This window comes from Halictus rubicundus, chromosome 1 (genome assembly GCF_050948215.1).
Source record: "Halictus rubicundus isolate RS-2024b chromosome 1, iyHalRubi1_principal, whole genome shotgun sequence".
Taxonomy (NCBI): Eukaryota; Metazoa; Arthropoda; class Insecta; order Hymenoptera; family Halictidae; genus Halictus; species Halictus rubicundus.
This window is the reverse complement of record NC_135149.1, coordinates 24,498,627-24,519,640: the sequence shown is the minus strand read 5'-3', so window position 1 is coordinate 24,519,640 and position 21,014 is coordinate 24,498,627. Positions and strand designations below refer to the sequence as shown.

Below are 21,014 nucleotides of genomic sequence, written 5' to 3'. Positions count from 1 at the left end.
CTTCTCGAACAATATTGCATACCAATGTCACGTGTCTCAGACTATTGATTAACAAACATGGCGGCTGTGACAATTGAAAGGTATGTCGCTCTTATTGGAAGACCTCGTATGATCAGCGTCCTTGAATTAGGGGCATCGATTCGTGCCGTTGGCGTCTTCCATGTTCGCCGGCGAAAAGCGTCAATCCTTCTTCATTTTCTCTTTTTTCTTTTTTATATAAGCTATACAACGTCTTGTTATATGCGAGTTACTATAGTACCGACGTATCATGTTACGAAACGACCGCATCATGTGCCTTTTTCACGGTTGTGCAAATTTATTTTGATGTATTAAATCTCTATACTAATAAATCATTTTACAATGAAAAGATGCATCGATAAATGTTTTTTTTTTTCGATTGGGTTCTTGAGGTAGAAAGACATTTCGTGCCACGCAAGAATGCGCGTAGACAGCGCAAGAACGTACACCAGGTTTGTATGATTTTTATGAAAAATTTAGTAGGTAAGAGAACGTTTTTTTTTTTCTTCCGAATTGAATATCGTATAAAATCGGAAATGTAAAACAATTGATAGATATATGTCGTTCTCGCAAAGAGCAATAACTTTTATTGTTACTGTTAAGTAATTCTTAGACATTACGGAAAACGCAAACTACCATTTTTAAGGTTTAAGGAGCTTTCACGTAAATAATGTTTAACATAAGGATACAGTCTCTTGGATTCCACGTTAAGCTAACATTTTATCTATTAACCTAGCACGCATTGAAAATCATTGGCTCACGCGTTGCCTTATAAAAATCACAAAATACTTCACGCGATTTTGACCACAACGCATGGTCGAATTAAAAAAATTTAAGATAAAAAATTCATTCACCTCCCATGGGAAGATCTTCACAATTCAATTACAATTTATATAAAACCTTCGACTTTACACAAGTAAACTGCGAATCTTTATGCAAATTTCTGTTTTCATAATAAACTTTGTGGGAACTAAAACAGGGGAAATATTGGTTTTACTTAAGATTGCTTGTAGTAAAAATAGACTAAAAATATGAATGTTCACGAGTATCCACGTTCCCTTGTATTTTCGAAATTTCGATATAAATGCATGAAAATCCCTGGTCGTTAGAATCGGTGGTGGTGGGTGTGGCCTTATAGCCGCAAACAAATTAGACAACTTCCGAGGGCACACTGCTCAAGGATGAGCCGCACACTTCATTTTTCAATCCCACCTAACCTACCACCCGTTTTCGGCCAAACCCTTCAAATTCCCGTGAACCATACCACCCCGCGAAACCCGAACCCCCTAATCCCAACCAACGCAAGAACCACGGAAGAACAGACAAGCAGCCATGAAAATTCAATCATTGGAAAACGTGGGAACAAGTACGATGCTCGGTAAATTAACAATGAGTCCGAACGAGTACTTCGAGGACGACGAGATGTACGCGTACATTGAGATCACAGAATGGCTGATAGCAACCCTACCGAAACCACGGATCCGCGTTGATCGGCGCCGTTCTTTATCGAGCAACTCCAAAAAGACGCAAACGCTGCCAATGCGCAAGAGCCTGTTCGCCCACGTGCCGCCGTTCATCATCTTCCGCGACAATTTCCAGCGATCCTCCGACAAGCTACCGACAGTGATCACGAGACACCTGCTCTGGTGGCGAGCGAAGAGACGGTTCCCGCACGTCATATCTTCCACCATCGCGAAATCAGGATTCCGGACGACCACCAACCATGCGTCGAACTGGTGCGGGACCTGGTGCAGCAGCCAGCATGCATCTTCTAGGCTGCAGCGCACCAGCACGTTCTGCAAAGTGAACCTTTTCCCTAACAACAACCAGTTCGGCGACAAGATGCTACTCTGGAAGAATTTCCAGAGGATGAAGAGGAAACACGGCGGCAGGAACTTCGACTTCATGCCGCTGACGTTCGTCTTGCCGGAGGAGAAGAACGACTTGAAGAAGTACGTGCAGCAAAATGGCGGCATTTGGATCCTGAAGCCGCCGTGTTCCTGTGCCGGAACTGGTATTAAAATAGTCTCGCGTCTTCAAGAAGTGCCGGAGGGCAGGCCGTTGATTGCTCAACGCTACATCGCCAAGCCAAGGTTGATCGACGACTACAAGTTCGATATTCGGCTGTACGTGTTGCTGACCAGCGTCGATCCCCTCAGGATCTACGTCTACAATGACGGCTTGGTCAAGCTCGCGACCGTCAAGTACGTTAATCACGTCAGCACCTTGTCCAACAAGTTCATGCACCTGACGAACACCAGCGTGAACAAGTACAGCCCGAATTTCGTGCCGAACGACGACCCCACGAAGTGCAAGGGTAACATGTGGTCCCTGAGTTGTTTGTGGAATTATCTGTCCTCGGAGGACGTGGACCCGGCGAACATCTGGACGAAGATCAAGGACATTGCTATCAAGACCGTGATCTCGACCGAACCTTTCCTCGTGAACGCCTGGAAGAAGAACTCGAAGTCCACGTACAACTATTATCAGCTGTTCGGGTTCGACATACTGTTGGATGAGAAGCATCGTCCCTGGCTTCTTGAAGTGAACACGTTCCCGTCGATGAAGCCGGACACGCCTCTGTGCAGGATAGTCAAGTGCCAGTTGGCCAAGGACTATTTGAATCTGGTGGGATTTCACGTGCCCAACGTGCTAACTGGGAGGGAGCTGAACATCCTGAGGACCAGTTACAAGGAGGACACCGTTTGCTATAATCACCAACTGTACTCGAGCACGTTGACGTGGGCGGACAGGAAGAAGCAGGATAGTTTCTCGAAGATGGCCAGGAGTAGGTACTTGAAGTCGATCTTGAAGAACCTCACGCCCGGTGACGTGAGGGTGTTGATACGGCACGAGGACGAAATCGCGAGGACCGGTCGTTTCGAGATGATTTTCCCCACGTGCAACACGCACAGGTATCTCGAGTTCTTCGAAGAGGTTAGGTATTACAATATGCTCCTGGACGCATGGGAAAGTGAGCACGGCTGCGAACGGTTCAAGGGCATCGAAAGACTGAAGCAACTCTGTAAAAAGAAGTATCATCTGACCTATGGAATGTGAAGGCTTATGGGAAAGATCAAGTAGCATTTTCTTGCGTTCCTTTTTGAGAAAGTTCAACGGTAACGGTCGAATTGAGACGTTCGAGCAACAGGTAGAAAGGTGTCGAAACACTGAGGCAACTCTGCGGGAAGAAGTATCGTTTGATTTTCGAGACGTGAAGGCTTCTGGAACAAATGTTGAAGTAACGTATTCTTGCATTCCCTCTCGAGTACGTTAACCCTTAATTGGTGCATTGTTTACTCAGACGTGTCACTCTGAGACCTTTCGAAAATTCTGTATACATTTTCTCGGATACCTTTAACAGGGTGTCCCAAAAAAGTTGTATTTCCTTGAAAGGGGTAATCCCTGAGATCATTCGAACAAACTTTTCCCTTTGAGAAAATGTTCTCCGCGGCTTTGTTAAGGAGTTATTAAGGAAAAACAAGGACCAATCAGCGCGCGTCTACAGTGGACGCATAACCGGCTCGGCCAATGCCAACGCGGCGCTCAGCGGAACCTGCCGCGCCCTGATTGGTCCGCACTTTTCGCTAATAACTCCTTAACGAAGCCGCGGAGAATATTTTCGCAAAGGAAAAAGTTTCTTCAAATGACCTCAGGAATTACCCATTTTTAAGGAACTGCAACATTTTGAGACACCCTGTATAATTTAAGACTGAACGCCCGAAATGTTCTGACGAAGTTAAAGACACTTGACATTTATATCGTACAATACAGTAGTGAAAGTGTACAGAAATTTCGTTAGGGGTCGTGACAGACCTCGGTAAACCAGTTGAGGGTTAAATGATAATCAGGCTGCTGATCTTTATGGAAAATAAAAATTGCATCAATTGCGAGACATGAAAACCAAAGACAAAACTTTTTTTTTCAACACACATTTCTTATAGTAAGAATTTAATAGCACATAGTAAGAATTTAATAACACATAGTAAGAATTTATTATTAGTAAAGCGAGAAAATATTCATACATCATTAGTTCATACAGGTGTAGTTAATTTATATAAGAAATGCATAATTTAATGAAATTCTAGCATACAATTATATCGGATAAAATTGATATCAAATATTTAATAAGAAATACTTTATTGCGTTGAAAAGAAATTATTCCCGGGACAAGCTGTTATTATCCCTTTGCACTTCGTCGACTGTATTATACCAATCGTAGTGATAATACTATTGATGATAACTTATTATTACTAATAATAGCAATACTATTTTATTTACGTCAGAATAAAGCAAACGAAAATCAAAGTAAATAAATACATAAGCATTTTCGATCTGCTTTCTCCGGAATAAAATATTGTCTCCTCAACAAAAATGCTCGAGGTGCTAAGGGTTAACTGTCACGAAACGCTCTAGCATAAGTAATCGGCTCTTAATTTCTAAATTAACGAAAGTTCGAATAACATACAATGTGATCTTCGTGTAAATATAAAAATTCAAGTAACAGAAAAAGAATATAAAAAGTGAAAAATGCATGTTCATAACACGTGTTCATAATTACGTAGATACATCGTCCAATAATTATGATATATTATATCACATCGTAACTATGATAAATTCTATAAACTCTTTCACAATTAATTCACTCGAAGTGTGTACTTAAGATATAATATTTTATTCAACGGAAAATAAATTATTGATCCACGATACTGCTCAAAATGTTGCGAATTTGTAGTGATGAAATGATTGCAAAACTTATACTCTCGTTGCGATAGTAATATTTTGCTTTTATTGATCTGTATACGCAGACACGAAAAATATCAACATAGTTTATATTAAATCAATCTGTACAGATTGGATAAACACTTGGGTACATGCACTCCCGTTCATACCTATAAACACAACTATTATTATTAAGGATTCGAAAAGCGAAACTGGCATTTAATTGATATTATGTCACCAGGTTTTTTAACACGCAAACGTTCACGTGACATTAGTGCTACTGCCATTTGCTGTCACGGCGATGTGACTGGTAGTTTCCAACACGAAAAAGTCATCATTTCTCGCATGATGGCTGTAAGTGTTGCAATTTGCTGTAACGCAAATACCTGCCATAACAATAGAGCATGTACACCTCTACGATGAGTGTTTTTCTGATCATTGCAAAAATGATGTCGCAATTGCACACATTATATCCACGATGAACACGGAAAAAGCGATGAGAAAAGAAGCACGAAAGTTAATGTAAAACACGAAAGAAATTAAGAAACATAATATGAGAAATAATAAGGTATTGAAAATAAGGATAGAATTTAAGTGAATTTTAACAAATGAATATGTGGACGAGAATAACGTGGTAGAAATAAACTCGACAACTAATGATAGAAATAAAATATCGTCGACTAGAAATGCTTATTCGAAACGTATGTACAATAATTAGTTACAAAGTATAACAATGATCATATCACGCCAGAATATATGTAGGCGAATATGTTGCAAATATGTGCAACAATCGTAGCGAAAGAGTTACTATTACACTACAAGTTCACTATAGTTAAAAAATTCATTTTATATAAAACTGCTTATGGTTGGTAGTTTTAAGTGATTTCACAATTTTTCAGATTCACTTTCTTTACTTCTCGTTTTCTGTAGTAGGTGTACCGAAATGTTTTATCAGGTTGGTGCAGAAATAACAACCGAATTCTTTTGCTATGTGTCTTACAAATAGTTTTTTTTTTAATGAATCTTGATGCTTATATTGCTTGTTACATTCCAATTTTGTTGTTAAAAATCCATCATCGATCATTACTTTAAAAAAATGTATTTATCCATTATTTTTGCATCAGCTGATGATACAAACGAATTTATACGTGGTATTATACTAATGTTAATTTATGAATCGTATTTATCATTGTTCACACGTGACCACGAGTGCAGTATGTTATACAGATTAGAACAGTAGAATATACGAAATTTCTATCGACCATAAATTTTGTATAAATACTGTTAAATATTGATATTTAATTTATTTGTACATATGTTGTAGTAGAAAGCAAGCAACGTTAATTTCAAGCGTGAAAAATAAATTTATAGAACTTGCTTTGACAGAAATAAATAAATATCAAATCGTCATCTTGTAATTTTTGGACAAACCCTGAACAAATAAAATTGTGATTCCTCTGTTATAAAATTCAAGTATACAACTACAAAGTATTGTCTAATTAGATCAAGCATGATAATTCAATGGCAACACAAGCATTCTCAATTATCAATTTTAAGAAACTTTATATTAATAAAAGAATTGCAAATTTTTAGGTACATCGTTGATGCATTCAAGAGATTACAATTTCATGTCCGTTAATGTTCGACAGGTTAATGAACAATGAGAATTGGAGAAAAATTTATTAGTCACAAGATGATAGCTAGACTGTGGATTTTATGCATTTATGAGAAAAATGAATAAGTGCAATTTAAACTAGTTGGTTGATAATCATGAAAGAAATTTCTGTTTGCTTACTGTTTTGTATAAGTTATGCCGACAATTTTTATTTTTCATAAAGATCCACGGTCTAGTCGTAGAGGCCTGACACAAAATGGCTCTATGAGAGCGCCGGGTTTAATAAATCCGTACTGACAATTTAATGTCTCTATTGTGACCGCGACGGGCAACGGTACCGCCGACTGAACTTGATTAGGTTAATACGAAAGGGGACCAGATTTCTTCGCTTCCGTTCTTTAAATTCAATTACCAGGACGTACTCCACCAGTTAAAACATCATATATCAGCTTTGTCCGGAGGAAGTACGATTCGTGATGAGCCGACGAAATCAATTATCCTCAGAAATAATAACATCGACTTATTGACCCTTGGCAAGGGCAAGCTTCGGCTAGGGTCGTACCCTTTGCCCAAAAATAAATTAGTTTCGTATTTAAGTGCCTCGAGATAACTACCACACAACGATTCAGACATCACGTTGGAACTGAGGTGCTGGTTGCTTTTATTATATGCCTCGGGTTTTACATTGTTTTATTACGTGTACAGCAGCGAACAAAATTATTGGCACAGCATATTTTTCATTTCTTTAAAAATTCTTATGATTATGTAGTTGTAAAGAGTACTTTTATATTGTTATAAAAATACGCCAGTACAAAATAAGATACCATAAAAATGGTTACTGGTTTATAACAGATAATTATCGAGGTAAGTGTAAATCATTACACTAAATCAATTTACATTACATAAAATCATTACACTTACATCAATACTACTTTTCACAATGAAAAATGTATTCTAAGGTAAGTGTAAATCATTACACTAAATCAATTTACATTACATAAAATCATTACACTTACATCAATACTACTTTTCACAATGAAAAATGTATTTTTTGCGTTATGTTAACCTTTTAATTATTTTAGGCAAAAATAACCGAACAGAAATACTTCGTGAAATACTGTAAATAAACATCTTTATTTAAGGAGCTGCTTAAGAACTCTTTGAGTACAAAGAATATAATAAAATAAATTATATACCGTACACGACGAATTTTATTTTACCTGTATATCTGTAAAAATATAGTATAACAATGTTATGGAAAAATCAACAAAATTAGGTCACACAGATATCAACATTTTGCAGGTTTGTATAGATTGCATAAATAAATATCTTTAAAAATCAAAATTACAGAAATTAATTTCCTTCGAGTTAGGAAGACATTTGTATAGTACCATTTCTTCCTTATTTGTTAAATCTCAGCGCCCGAATGTTTCATTAATTAACGTTCCAGTGACGGAGTTTCCAGTCAATTGTTTCAATAATCGTCAGTGGACTCCGGATCTGTATGGCAAATAAAATGATTGTGCGTCAATTTCAAGGGAAATTTATTTATTTATTTAGCCTAAATTTGTATTTTTCAAACTGCGCACCCACTCGTTTTTGTCATAAAATCCGGAGTCCCCACTCTGATCGATGTTCTCGCGATCATGGCTCCACGGTGACACAAAAGGAGAGCTCCGTTTACAAGCAACAAGAAAAAGAACGACTTCTACCGCCTGTCAAATACGGACGCTCAACCGTTGTTTGAAGATAATGGGCTCGCACAGTGCCACGGCACAGTCAATGAATTGATATCGTTATTGTAACAACATAATAGACATATTTTCTTATTGAGATTGCAGTCCGTTGTGTCTCTAACGTGGCGTGCCGCGTCGGGTCGTCTTTTATGAATACATTCATTCATGCGAGTCGTACGTACATATGTATTACGCAATTATTAAAAAGTTGCCACGTAAGGCTAAGGACCCCGTCTCGCGCTCCAAAGGTCACACTCCAAATTTCGACTGCCTTCATAATTACGTACCGGCAACAAACCAAAAAAAAAAACAGGTATGTTATTCCGAACGGAAACAAGTGCCCCTATCCGTTTTTTTTTTAGTTCGGAAATGTTGCTGTGCGCATGAAACGGCAGATTTCAGTGAACAAACTCGAAAATACTATACTCTTCGTCTAAATTATACTGTTGGCTCATTTTTTATCGGCGTTGCCTCCTTCGATCCAACTAATTCAGTCTTCAGTTTTTAAAATTGTGTAGAAATAGGTGAAAGCAGTGCCAGAGAAACAATTTTCACGTTGTCCATGTGTATTACGTCATGTCTATGTGTTGTTAATTATTTAACAAAATACTGTTTGAACGTACAAGTTCCAACCCTACAAAATAGCGACTTTAACAAAATGAAAATAATACTCTTGTATAATTATCTAAGAGCTCGTGTTGTAATGTTGTTAATAAATTCATGCACTTCATGTTCCAAATATTTTCAATGGAACTTATGACTAGCGGATCTTTATGCAAAATAAAAATTGTCTACCCGAATTGCAACAAACTGGAGTGAAATAGAAATTTTTTTTTCTAATATGTTTGCCAGGTTCTTAATTCTTCTTACGACTGTCAAAATTGGCAATCATTTTTCAATCGATATACATTGTACTATGTTATTAAATTTCGAAGATTTCGAAAATTAAGAGATCAAAGGCAAACAGTGAAAACATTGAAGAATTTTAAAAGCACTGTTGCATTATTTTCAACTTATTAAACTGATAAAAAGAAAAAATAGATGTCTACGTAGCTCCTGAATTTTTCAATTGATGCAAACAATTTTTTCGCAGAACACAGTCTACTAATAAGGCTACAGGAATTTTCAGAGAATGAGATAGCTCGGTCAAAAATATATGGTACTGAAAAATCATGTTTGTTGTAGCTAATCCTAGTTTGACTGCACATGCAGTATTAATAAGGTGCCTTTTTATTGTACCTTTTATACGTAGCTCCTGAATTTTTCAATTGATGCAAACAATTTTTTCGCAGAACACAATCTACTAATAAGGCTACAGGAATTTTCAGAGAATGAGTTAGCTCGGACAAAAATGCATGGTACTGAAAAATCATGTTTGTTGTAAGTAATCCTAGTTTGACTGCACATGCAGTATTAATAAGGTGCCTTTTTATTGTACCTTTTATACGTAGCTCCTGAATTTTTCAATTGATGCAAACAATTTTTTCGCAGAACACAATCTACTAATAAGGCTACAGGAATTTTCAGAGAATGAGTTAGCTCGGACAAAAATGCATGGTACTGAAAAATCATGTTTGTTGTAAGTAATCCTAGTTTGACTGCACATGCAGTATTAATAAGGTGCCTTTTTATTGTACCTTTTATACGTAGCTCCTGAATTTTTCAATTGATGCAAACAATTTTTTCGCAGAACACAATCTACTAATAAGGCTACAGGAATTTTCAGAGAATGAGTTAGCTCGGACAAAAATGCATGGTACTGAAAAATCATGTTTGTTGTAAGTAATCCTAGTTTGACTGCACATGCAGTATTAATAAGGTGCCTTTTTATTGTACCTTTTATACGCAGCTCCTGAATTTTTCAATTGATGCAAACAATTTTTTCGCAGAACACAGTCTACTAATAAGGCTACAGGAATTTTCAGAGAATGAGTTAGCTCGGACAAAAGTGCATGGTACTAAAAAATCACGTTTGTTGTAGGTAATCCTAGTTTGACTGTACATGCAGTATTAATAAGGTGCCTTTTTATCGAGTCGCTGCACGCTATGGAACCAAAGCAATTTGAACACTGACGGTAAAAAAAAAACACGGCAGAAAATGGGATTTGTCTGTCGGAGGACTTTTCCCACCAAGCAAGTCAATTCCTCGTCACGACTGTTGGTCCATTAACTCGGCGCCGCCTAATGTTCACAATTGCGCTTTGTCACTTGCTCAAATTGACTCTACGAAAAGTCTTTAATGAAAGCTGGCTTCTTGGAAGCACCGATCCAAGGTATATATGTACGGCCAGTCCGATTCACCGTCGAAATTATATGTCCTTGTATGATAATCACAAGGCGAAGAAGACACCGGTCAAAGAAGAATCTATGCTGCCCCAAATTAACTTCTTACGTATCCACATTGAAACTTCGTCCTTCGTTCCTGTTTCAAGCACGACGTTTCTTGGAATGGACTATGTCGTGCAAAGTTAACCAAGTATCAACAAAGAAAACGAGAATGTACACTAATACAGATTTTTGGGTCTACTTTTTTCCAGATGAACGTTAAACTTCTCACCAGATTTAATAGTTAACGATTTCAACTGACCGCGAATGATTTGGATGGACGTGTATAAGGCTGGGTCAAAATTGACCCGACTCTCGCCGTTCGACGGTTAGAAGGTAAATCTTTGAAGGTGATACGTATCAGTAAGTATTGACAAGAGAAAAATAAACCACTTTTTTTATTTATCATTATTTTCCTATGGAAAATTTTTATTCGTTACGTTTTCCGAAAATAAAATAAAAAAGCAAGCAATCTGGTTTCTTTTCGATCATGTGAGCATTTACATCACTGCTACATTTGGTTCAAGTATCCCCAGCCGTGGGGATGGTCGAAGAGGTAGCAGAAGATGGACACGAGTAACGGATTGTACAATAGTTTGCGAGCATTCGCAATACGAGAATCTAGACAACAACGGTGTTGAACAACGAAGTGCAGACAGCGATTCATCTCCGTGGAATAAAGAAGTTTCCGAAACTTTTTGAAGCAACCACGCAGCTGTTTAATTTAGCCTTCAGTAGCACAATTGCTTGGTATCTGGCCGAATCTCCCTCTCTTTCTCTCTGGAGAAGTGTTTGCATTGCCATTAAAAAAAAAAAAAGAAAGAAACACACTTTCGCATACTTTTGATCGCGCAATCGTTGCAAGTGAATAACGTTACAGCCAGAGAAGTGGCGAACTTTCGGTAGATGTGTATCGGTCTCGCAGACATTCCGGCGGGCCACTCGCTGAAAATCACTATGTATCCTCGTTATCCGATCTATCTTCCCCAAGAATATCGGTGTACAGGCGGTCGTAAAGATTGTTGAGAAATGCATCGCGATACTCCGGACTACAGCTGACTTCGATGCGTGTATAAACTGCTTTGCGGACCGGCTAAAAGATTCGCGTAAATTCAGCTACCGTAGGTCAAGATTATCTTGAAGACCGCCCTGAATCTTTACGACTACCCGCTACTATAAAAATGGTAGTTGATGTTGTTGAAACGACCTTTATGGGCTCCGACCTTTCAGCCGTGCTACACCTACCGCGTTACGCGTCGATACAGCTTTTTAAAGGATCCCGCGACCTTGTGAATGTGTCCGCGCTTGAAACCCCGATAAACTGGCACATTTTATCAAAGTGTTCGTAACAAGCGTATAGGGTCACTGGTCCGATAAATGAACCTTAAAAAGCATTTCAAAAAAAAAATTACCGACCGAAATTCAACCCCCCAGTCGATACCGTGCGAACTCGCAGTATCAGCGGAAGCATGCGCAGAATTATTTGCTTGCCTTGCTCATCTTTCACTCGACAAAAGCGTCGACTTTTCCCAGATAAATGCAACATCGACTGACACAGTTGTTTGTTCGCTTCAATCCGAGTAAGAGAACTTTTGCACGGTATTACATGGAGAAGCCCGTGTTTTCAGAATATGCCACGTCGACTGTCCCCCAGTCGGAGAAAATCATTTTGTTCTTGTTTCGTCCTCTCATTCGCCCAGATAAAAGGAGAAGGTGGCAGGACACAGAAGAAGAAACGAAGCGAGAGAGATAGTAGTTGGGAGCGGAATTTGGCGGCATGCGGGGGCGTGCTAGGGGCCAAGTAACGACTTAATAAACCGTTCAGTCAGGCGATGTGTTGGGTGTAGGCGCGCAGCTCGCTAAGAGGAGTCGCCGGGAGGGGAGGAGAGGCACGTGTACTGCTTGCCGTTGCGGTTGAGGTTGCGGCCGCAGCAGCTCGAGCCGAGCCGAGCCGCGCCGCGCCACGCCGAGCCAAGCCGAAGCCGAGAGCCGAAGCCGCCGAGCCACGCCGAAGCCGAGAGCCACGCCACGCCACGCCACACTCCGCCGCGCCGTGCCGTGCCGGTAGTCAGGTGCGTCGCGTGCCCCCTTCTACTGGCACGTAGTTAGCTCGTGTTTTGTTTTGAGAAGGCTTAACAGCGTCCGTTCCCACGCTTCCGCACGCCGCCACGGCCGACGATTTCGAATTCGTTGCGCGCCATGGATTTCGCGCTCGAACGTGCCCGTGATGTATACAGCGACCCGTGGTCTCAATCTCCGCGCAGCAGAAGCGCCGATCAACGTCATTGACTGTCATTCCGCCGAACGTATTTCTATGAGCGACCCGTACCATTGAAAATTGCGTGCGGACCTCCGTGGCCCGCAGACCAATGAACCACCTTTCTCGAAAGTTTTACGGATTTACACACTCTCGAGCCAGACTTTTCTTCGTCGCGCGATTTCTTAACGCGTTATAGCCGGCCTATTTTCGATGGAAGAACTTTTTGAAAAATCACTGCTCCTCGCGGTGTTCTTTCCAATAATGGAAGCCGCGAGAAATAGAATTTTATTTCAGTTGAACAGAAATTAATATTCAGTGGATTCTACGAACCCTGCAACTGTTTTTTTTTTTTTTAATTGGAATGTTGGATTTACATCACATAATGGAGCTATACATCAGTCACGGTCTGCAACGATCGTATTACCGACCAATTGGTAACAGCAATGCCGTAACTTTTGCAACAGGGTGTACTCGAGATTCGCGCGTGCACGCTGCTCTCGTGCGACACGGCACGTTCTCTCCTATAACAGCACAATGTTCCTTTACATACAGAGTGGGCCATTGTTTCAGCATTACAATAATCTTACTCCTGACTCTCTGCATTCTTGTTACTCCGCCTCAGCTTTTTCTTTTATTTCCCTGTCTCTATTTCGTACGACGTGTCTCCGATATCTCGGAGATCTCCGCGTTGCTATACATGTTTTTTTCTATTTCTTTCGCATGTCACTCTTTCGCATTCCGTTATAACGCCTCGCTGTACGTAGAGCCCACTTTTACTTTCCCTGCTAGACTATGCATTATGCATTTATAAAGATGCTTTCTTGCAAAGTAGAAGATATTTTTACGAATTTTTTCGGGAAAAAATTTACGAACTCCTTTTTTTAACACGTTGAATGCCACGTCACCCATATGTGGGTGACGGGATTATTTGTCCAGGTTTTAAAATGAATTTTTACGTTGATATATTCGTTGTACCAAACTTGATTAGGATCTGTAACATGCAAGAAAGTTGAAGCAATAACATGCAATTTTTATTTCATTAAATAACTTGATTTGATTTTATGGAATTTTGGGGGTTTCTAGTTTGGCGATCAAAGTGTTAATACCGTATTTAAAAGTGCAACCTCATGCACATAAGTGCTTGTACAGCCTGTAAGCATTATTTTTCCGGAAGCATCTTTTCGTTTCATCGATGTTTCACCAATTTGACACGTTACGAACAATAGAATGGAATAAAGGACATTAAAAATTTATTGAAAAGACATACTGTTCATTGATTGCGCCTATTCATTCAGCTATTCACCTCTGATTGCAATGAAGCTATCGCTGCGTAACTGTATCCGCTGTTAAGCGCAACGTTGTTCCAAAGCAGCCGATCCGCTGCGTCGGAATCGTAATCGACTCCCCACATAGTTTCACGCCGTGTACACGCTCATTAAACATCTCTCGTTGTCTCGGGTGAGTCGACGAATATTGTCACGCACCATATTCCCATGTGTGCAACGCAGATCCGCGGGTGTAGTTTGCCCGCGCGTGCACGCTGCACGCGTGCTACCTCGAAATCAACGCTAAACCGGAAGTTCCATCGGCATCGATTACAATAGCTTAGGTTCGGTTCCAGCGTTTCGTACGAACACAACGGAACATTAATTATTCATTGGTGCAGCTGACGACGCTGCTGTCAAATACATTTTGTTACAGTGATGTCGTTACAGTACACTAAATTGTTGTTCTCAATCGATTTTTTTTTGTGAAACTTTTCGTCAATACGTTTAGGATATTTTTCGGATTGAGATGAGACCAAACAATTTGGAACAGTAACAAATTAAAATGTGGGAGCACAAGATGATCATGTGCTATACACACAAAAAATAGGAATGAATGGAAACTTTAATTTATTTAGATGAAATTAAATTTTTTTGTGGGTCTTGCAAAGTCACAGTTAAGAATTAATAGAGGATTCGCGTGGCACGATTTGAACAAACGACTTTGATTGTGCGTCTTGGTGCGCGAACTTCGACCAGTGTTGCAGAGTTGCGAAGTTCGTGCAGCGTTTGACGACTTGAAACACAATTTTATAAATACATCGTGTACATGTGTGCACGTAGAACCGTGAAAGTAGAAGATTCCTACAGTTTTTCAGTTCCCACGAGCGGGGTGCGTCAGGTGGCTAGCGTGGGGTGCGCACGGCCTTCTCTTTCTTTACCCTTCGAAATAGACGTAAACCTCATCGTAAACCCCCTGGCGCCATCGCATCACTATTTTCAACACGCAAGTTCCACGTGTTTATGTCTTCGTATGCGGACGCGGTGATTTTCGATTGGTATGACGCGGTACAAACACAAAGAACACTAATCGTTGGTATCTAGCTAATTTATAAAAGACGAAAATATTATTTCCTTATTGGTAGTTCGTCTTGTCGGCCATCAATTTAATACGAAATAATTTAGCATTTAATTATTGTTCCGAATGATCCTAATGTATTAGTTCATGAATTTATTATTACAGGTCTTGAAAATTATTATAATTCAGAACATATTAATATAGATTCACTCTCTACAATCGTTTTTATACACATTTTTTACGGGAAAAACTCCTGTTTCGAAAGTAGTGATGCAACTTAGCATACTAAATTGCTTGAGACATACAACTTTATCTGTGTTTTCGCAACACGGACATTAACATGAGAAAAGAAAGTTAAATTGGGAATGTGTAATTTCGGGAACTTTTTACGCCCACGTTCCACTAGACAATTATACAGTTCTCAAGAGAATGTTGTATATGTATGAGGAAAAACGTGCAACCGCAATTTTAATTTCCATTTCGAATTTTTACAACAATTGCACGGTAGAATTTATGTTCCTTGCGATGTAAAATTTTTGCGTAGAAAGATATGATCCCGCCAACAGATCCAGGGATAATTATTTCCACTAACGCGTTTTCACGAGAGATGTTAATAAGGCTGCGGAATAAAATCTAAATCTTGCGATTGTATGAAAATTCTGCGGCGAAACCGCGTGTTTTGTGTTTATACGGAAGTTGCTCACTAGGGTGGAAGGATCATGCGCAGTGGCGCGCGGTAAAGCTCATCAAATGTCAGGCAGGAAGAGGGATCTTATGACAGTGTGCTAAAATAATTCCTGATTCTTCAATTAACATGAACACATTACCCTACGGCGACTGTTTTTATAATCTTCAAAATCTGCAAGTCATAATTAAGCAACAATTTCCATCGTGAACTAAGAAGTTCTAATAACAATCATTTCTTTTGGTGTTGTTATATAAAAGAAGCAGTCTCACGTAAAAACGAACTTTTTCATGTTCTACAATCATGAACAATCTCATTAGAAGGCTCGCAGTAGTTACAGTGTTATATCTACAATTTGTATGTATCGAATTTTATTATTTCATCATTTTATTATTATTTGTCTATTTTCCTGCATACATTAACTTCGTCGATACACCTGACTTTCCTCAGCGTGCAATGTTAATTTCATAGTTTCATAGAACAACAATATGGCTCATAGTTGTTAATTTAATTTCATATTGTTGTTCTATCGGTTCAAACCTGACATAAAGAAAGCACGCGAATGAAATAACTACCAAAGCTAATCGAACTCGATCAGACAATTAAAAAATAAAATAAATAACTCCCCCCGTCCGAGGGTTAAAAGAAGTCTGCTGCGTTCGTCTCTCGTTGTCCGATGCTGCAGACCCGGTGATCCGTTAAACGCATTAATAACCCGAAAGCTAACGTACAAAGTTAACATCGAAGATCGTTTCTCCGAATTCAATCTCCGTGTACAGGGCCCGGCAATTAAAATGGCACGAGAACCGGAACGTTCGCGCGTCAACGACAGCTTTCACGATCACCATAAAATCGCGTAATGCGAATCCGAGTACATTTCCCTAAATGCCCGGCGCGCGTCCGACTGTTTATGCGAAATTGACGGTTCGCGCGACGCCGGCGAAATTGATAGCCCGAGGATGTTCATTCCTCTTCCTACCTATCCGATCATACGCCGATCCGCCGTAGCCGTTAATCGGCCGGTGTAAAGTAACGAAAAGAAAACGCACAGACAGACAGACAGACAGACAGACAGATAGAGAACCGGGGTGTAGAGGTACGAGACAGGGGCTAAAAGGTTGGTGGGGGCAGAGGGAGTCGAATCTGGCCGTTACAACCGGAGGAGCGTGGGAAGGCAGAAGTCGCGAATCCTTGTAAGGAACCGTTGTACTTCCTGAAGGAGGTCCTGCACCTGACGTCCTCTTCGTTCGTGAGAAAGATTCCGGCTCGATGCACCGATGCCCCTCCTTTCCCTCCCCGAAGACGTTCTGGTCTAACGGCCACGCGAGCAGCACGCTTTCAGCACGTTTCGTCGACGTGGGAAGGATCTCGTGCCTCTGCCATCCGACCTTCTCCCCGTGTCTTCCTTTTTTACCTTTTTCTTCCCCCCACCCCGCCCCACCCCTCCCCTCCACGTTTCTATACCCTCCACGCCGCAGCTCTCCTTCTTTTTTTTTTTTCTCCTGAATCCCAACCCGAGGCTACTTAAGGCGGGAATCGTTGCCGACCGACGACGCTCGGGAAATCGGTATTGTCCAGTTTTCGGGGAGAAGGTCGTTACCTTACGCCATATAAACCCGTACACGTCGCACAGATAATTTTCCTTGAAGAAAAGATAACTGAATTTGTGACGTCGCAGCTTCGAAAGATGTATAAGCTATGCTCACAGCGCCTACGCTTGTGGGTGGGGGCGGGGGGAGGTGAGCGGGCGCGCCGTGTATGTACACAGAACAGTACAGAATTTTGAAATTTATTATGAAATAATCGATATACTGGGTGTTTCACATAATTCGAGCATCTATAGTATCTCGCTTGTTTCTTATGGTAGAAAACAATGTCGGAGGAAAACATTAGTTGGTTCAGAGGGGCAAATATTATGATAGGCAAAAAAATTTGCTCAAGTTTACATTTTTTGAGATTTCAAGGTCATTGAAGTTTCTTTAAATGATATATTTTTATTATCGCTATATGATAGCCGAGGTCAAGACGAATCCAACGACCGGTAATATTATGACCTTCACGTGACCTTGAGTTTGTTATCACCAACGATTCCACACCATACGTTTACACTCCATGGACGATGGTGTACAATCATTTTCATCATAATCATGATATTTGCCCCTCTGAACCAACTAATGTGTTCCTCTGAAATTTTCTTCTATTATAAAAAACACGAGAGATATTTTATATGCTCCAGTTAGGTGAAACACGCTGTATAAAGTATATTTAAGATACAATTACTTATTCTATATGTTTTATCAAGGTATTACAATGAAATATGAAGTAATAATCGTATTATGTATTAACTATTTTAGTATTAACTATTATGTATTAACTATTTTTAACTTTCGCATATTATGCAGGTTGCAGAATGTTTTCTACATATAAATCGATCACATTTACAACATTTTAAGGTGGTACCGCTATTTTTACATCATTTACATCTACCTTGCTCGTGATTAGTTATTATCAGGCTGCGGATCTTTATGCGTTTATAGCAAAATTGAGTAGATAAAATTCAAAATTGTTGAAAATTAAAAAAATTGAAGATCAATATATGATTTCTCTATTAAAATCATCAAGGGAAGAAATAACATTCAATTTTGTTTCTATTTCTTGCGATCGACAATGTGTGACAATGTGCGTCGGCCTGCCGTGTCAGCCATTTTGAAATTGTCTGATGAATTATCTTGTGACGTCACAAATTCATTGATCTTTGCTTTACTGGATTCTCGGCTTTCCTATGCACATACTGTACCTATGCCGGGTCTGTAAGTATATACGGTCTAAAGTTGTTACAATATCGCCCACCTTGTCCATGACACACCAACATCCAAATTCTTATTCTTTCAACCAATAAACTAAAAAGTAAGTCAACAGCGGGTCAAGGCGTCGGCTTCATGAGCTGCAACCCAGGGCTCCGTTCAGTCGAAGGGTCACCTTCACGGCGAATAAAAAACTATTTAAATTAGAAAAGGAGAAATAATTATACAAAAATGAACAGTGTTAGCCCAGGGCTCCAAAATTAACGGTCCGCCGCTGAAGACGTTCGTTAACCCCGGTCAAGGTTGCAGTGATCATCTTTGTCATTCGTAATTTCTTAGAGAAAGAAAGAAGCGTGTTTGTGTTGTATGCCTATACATTCTCCAATAGCTATACTTGAAAGGGATGATTCCCGAGGTGATTTGAAGTAACCTTTTCCTTTGCGAAAATGTTCTCCAAGGCTTCGTTCAGGAGTTATTGACGAAAAACACGGGCCAATCAGAGCGCGGCTACTGCGGACGGATTGCCCGGCGCGGTCGGGTCCCGTTGAACGCGGAGTTGGCATTGGCCGAGCCGGAATCCGTCCGATGTAGTCGCGCTCTGATTGGCCCGCGTTTTCCCGTGATATCTCGCTAACGAAGCCGCGGAGAACATTTTCGCAAAGGAAAAAGTTACGTCAAATCACCTCAGGAATCTCCCGTTTGGTACATTTTTTCAAAGGAAATTGATAACGAGCATATTCATTAGACTCTGTTCGGAATCTTCGTCACGAGTCTGACTCGTATCCCTAGTTTGTATTTTTCCCACCCATTTTTGCCATAAATCCATAAAATCCGCTATCTACGAGTCTTTTACACCGAGGATGTACCTTTTTCTGCAGCATGACCAAGATTTTGAAAAACTCCGTTAATCGACGTGGACGTTTCTTCGTTTTCAGTTTTCTTCGTTGCCTAATGGATGTTCGTTGGCACATCCGACAGAGGGGGACGTCAGGCACCGGCACCGGTGATCGCGTGGATAACAAGTGGGACGAATCTCGAATCCGACTGTTGGCCCCGGCTGTGAGTCGAATTTCTGATCCAGGCCTCGGCGGATTCCCACGATTCTGGTAACGAGGCACTTGACTCCGAGGCGTGATCCTCCGCGTGTTCGCAGTCGCGTGGCCCTTTCATTTCTGGAAAATCCAGGTGTTCGAATTCGAAGATACAAAAGCTGTTCCCTTTGCACGAGTTTTCCCATGGAAGTGAATCGCAACGGTGACGCGTGACGTTTCCATTATGCCTTTTAGGCTCATTGTTGCCTCGCAGACGTACTCCTCGTGCAAAAAATTTGCTCTCGATATTCTTGTTGCTACTGCGACCCCTCTCCTTCTCGCAAGGTCGTGACTGCTGTGGCTGGATCCATTCAAATTTTTACTTGCCAATTTTATTTTGTATATTAGGACATGGCAAAAGATACGATTTTCGCGTCGCACTGATTTTAAATGTGAAAGCGAGCAGCTGTAAAGTGTAAATAAGTACATCTGCAAAAATGTAGATGTTACGGTTTAGTAAAACGATTAACCCTTTGCACTCGGCGCTATTATCATTCTAAAACTACATTTTTCTTCCGTCTTAGAATATTTTCATTTTATTCATACGAAACTGATCCGATTTCCACATATAATATTTAAATGTTTAGTAATCTGTTAAATACAAATTTTGTAAAGTAACAAATACATTGTAATATTTTTTGTAATTTCTTTGAAATAATGCCACAACAGTTTCTAGTGGTGCGTCAGGGTCACCACTCGAGTGCAAAGGGTTAACATTTTGTAAAGGCTCCTTTATTTTTTCCAGCTGAAGTGGTACGTTGAGGTTTTAAAAATTGGAAAGCGTCTTCTTCGTTCTTATTTTGATGAGATAGTTGTCTTTCGATACTCTTTGCATTTAAATTCCATAGAAAATGATTTTCGTGTTCGTCGTACCCGAGATATTCAGTTGGTCCATTCCCAGTGCACCGCGTGGCAAGCAGAACGTCATTTATCTTTTCCGCAAACTCATAGAGTTCGCTTATTTCCGCAAACTTTTTCAGATAATGTCTTTATCGACGGCCCTGCTGCATTTTGACACGGGGCAACGACAGTTTGTGTCGATTCGAACAACACAGTGATTTGCGAAACGCGTAAATTGCGCCCCACTTAACCGTGTCGTTCTGCGAAAAGAAAAAAGAAAAATGTAAAGTTGTCTTCCGGTCCCATTTAATAATTGGATCGTCTTTTACGAAACAAGGGGGGAGTACAATAACGATGAATAACGATTCCAGAAAAAAATTTAATGAACTGTTTAATGTATAAACTGACAAAAAGACATCCGCTATTTGTATTGGTCCATGGATAATTGAACACCATACTTTCACCCTTCTACCTATCTCCTGCGACCGAATTTCTCTTTGCTAATTTCGCTACAATTAATGATTATATACATCTACATGAATAATGTATATAATATGGTATAGTAAACTGATAAT

General features: G+C 39.9%; 1 protein-coding gene across 1 annotated transcript; it reads left to right on the top strand.

Annotated features, from left to right (window-relative positions):
• The first annotated feature begins 491 nt into the window (after positions 1-491).
• Positions 492-7,244, top strand: LOC143358885 (tubulin monoglutamylase TTLL4). Its single transcript, XM_076796400.1, has one exon. The coding sequence runs from the start codon at positions 1,351-1,353 to the stop codon at positions 3,076-3,078; it is 1,728 nt and encodes a 575-aa protein (XP_076652515.1). The 5' UTR covers positions 492-1,350; the 3' UTR covers positions 3,079-7,244.
• The last annotated feature ends 13,770 nt before the right edge of the window (positions 7,245-21,014 follow it).

What these genes read in the sequence shown, in the direction of transcription:
- LOC143358885 (XM_076796400.1), top strand. Translation starts at nt 1,351, where the DNA reads ATGAAAATTCAATCATTGGAAAACGTGGGAACAAGTACGATGCTCGGT.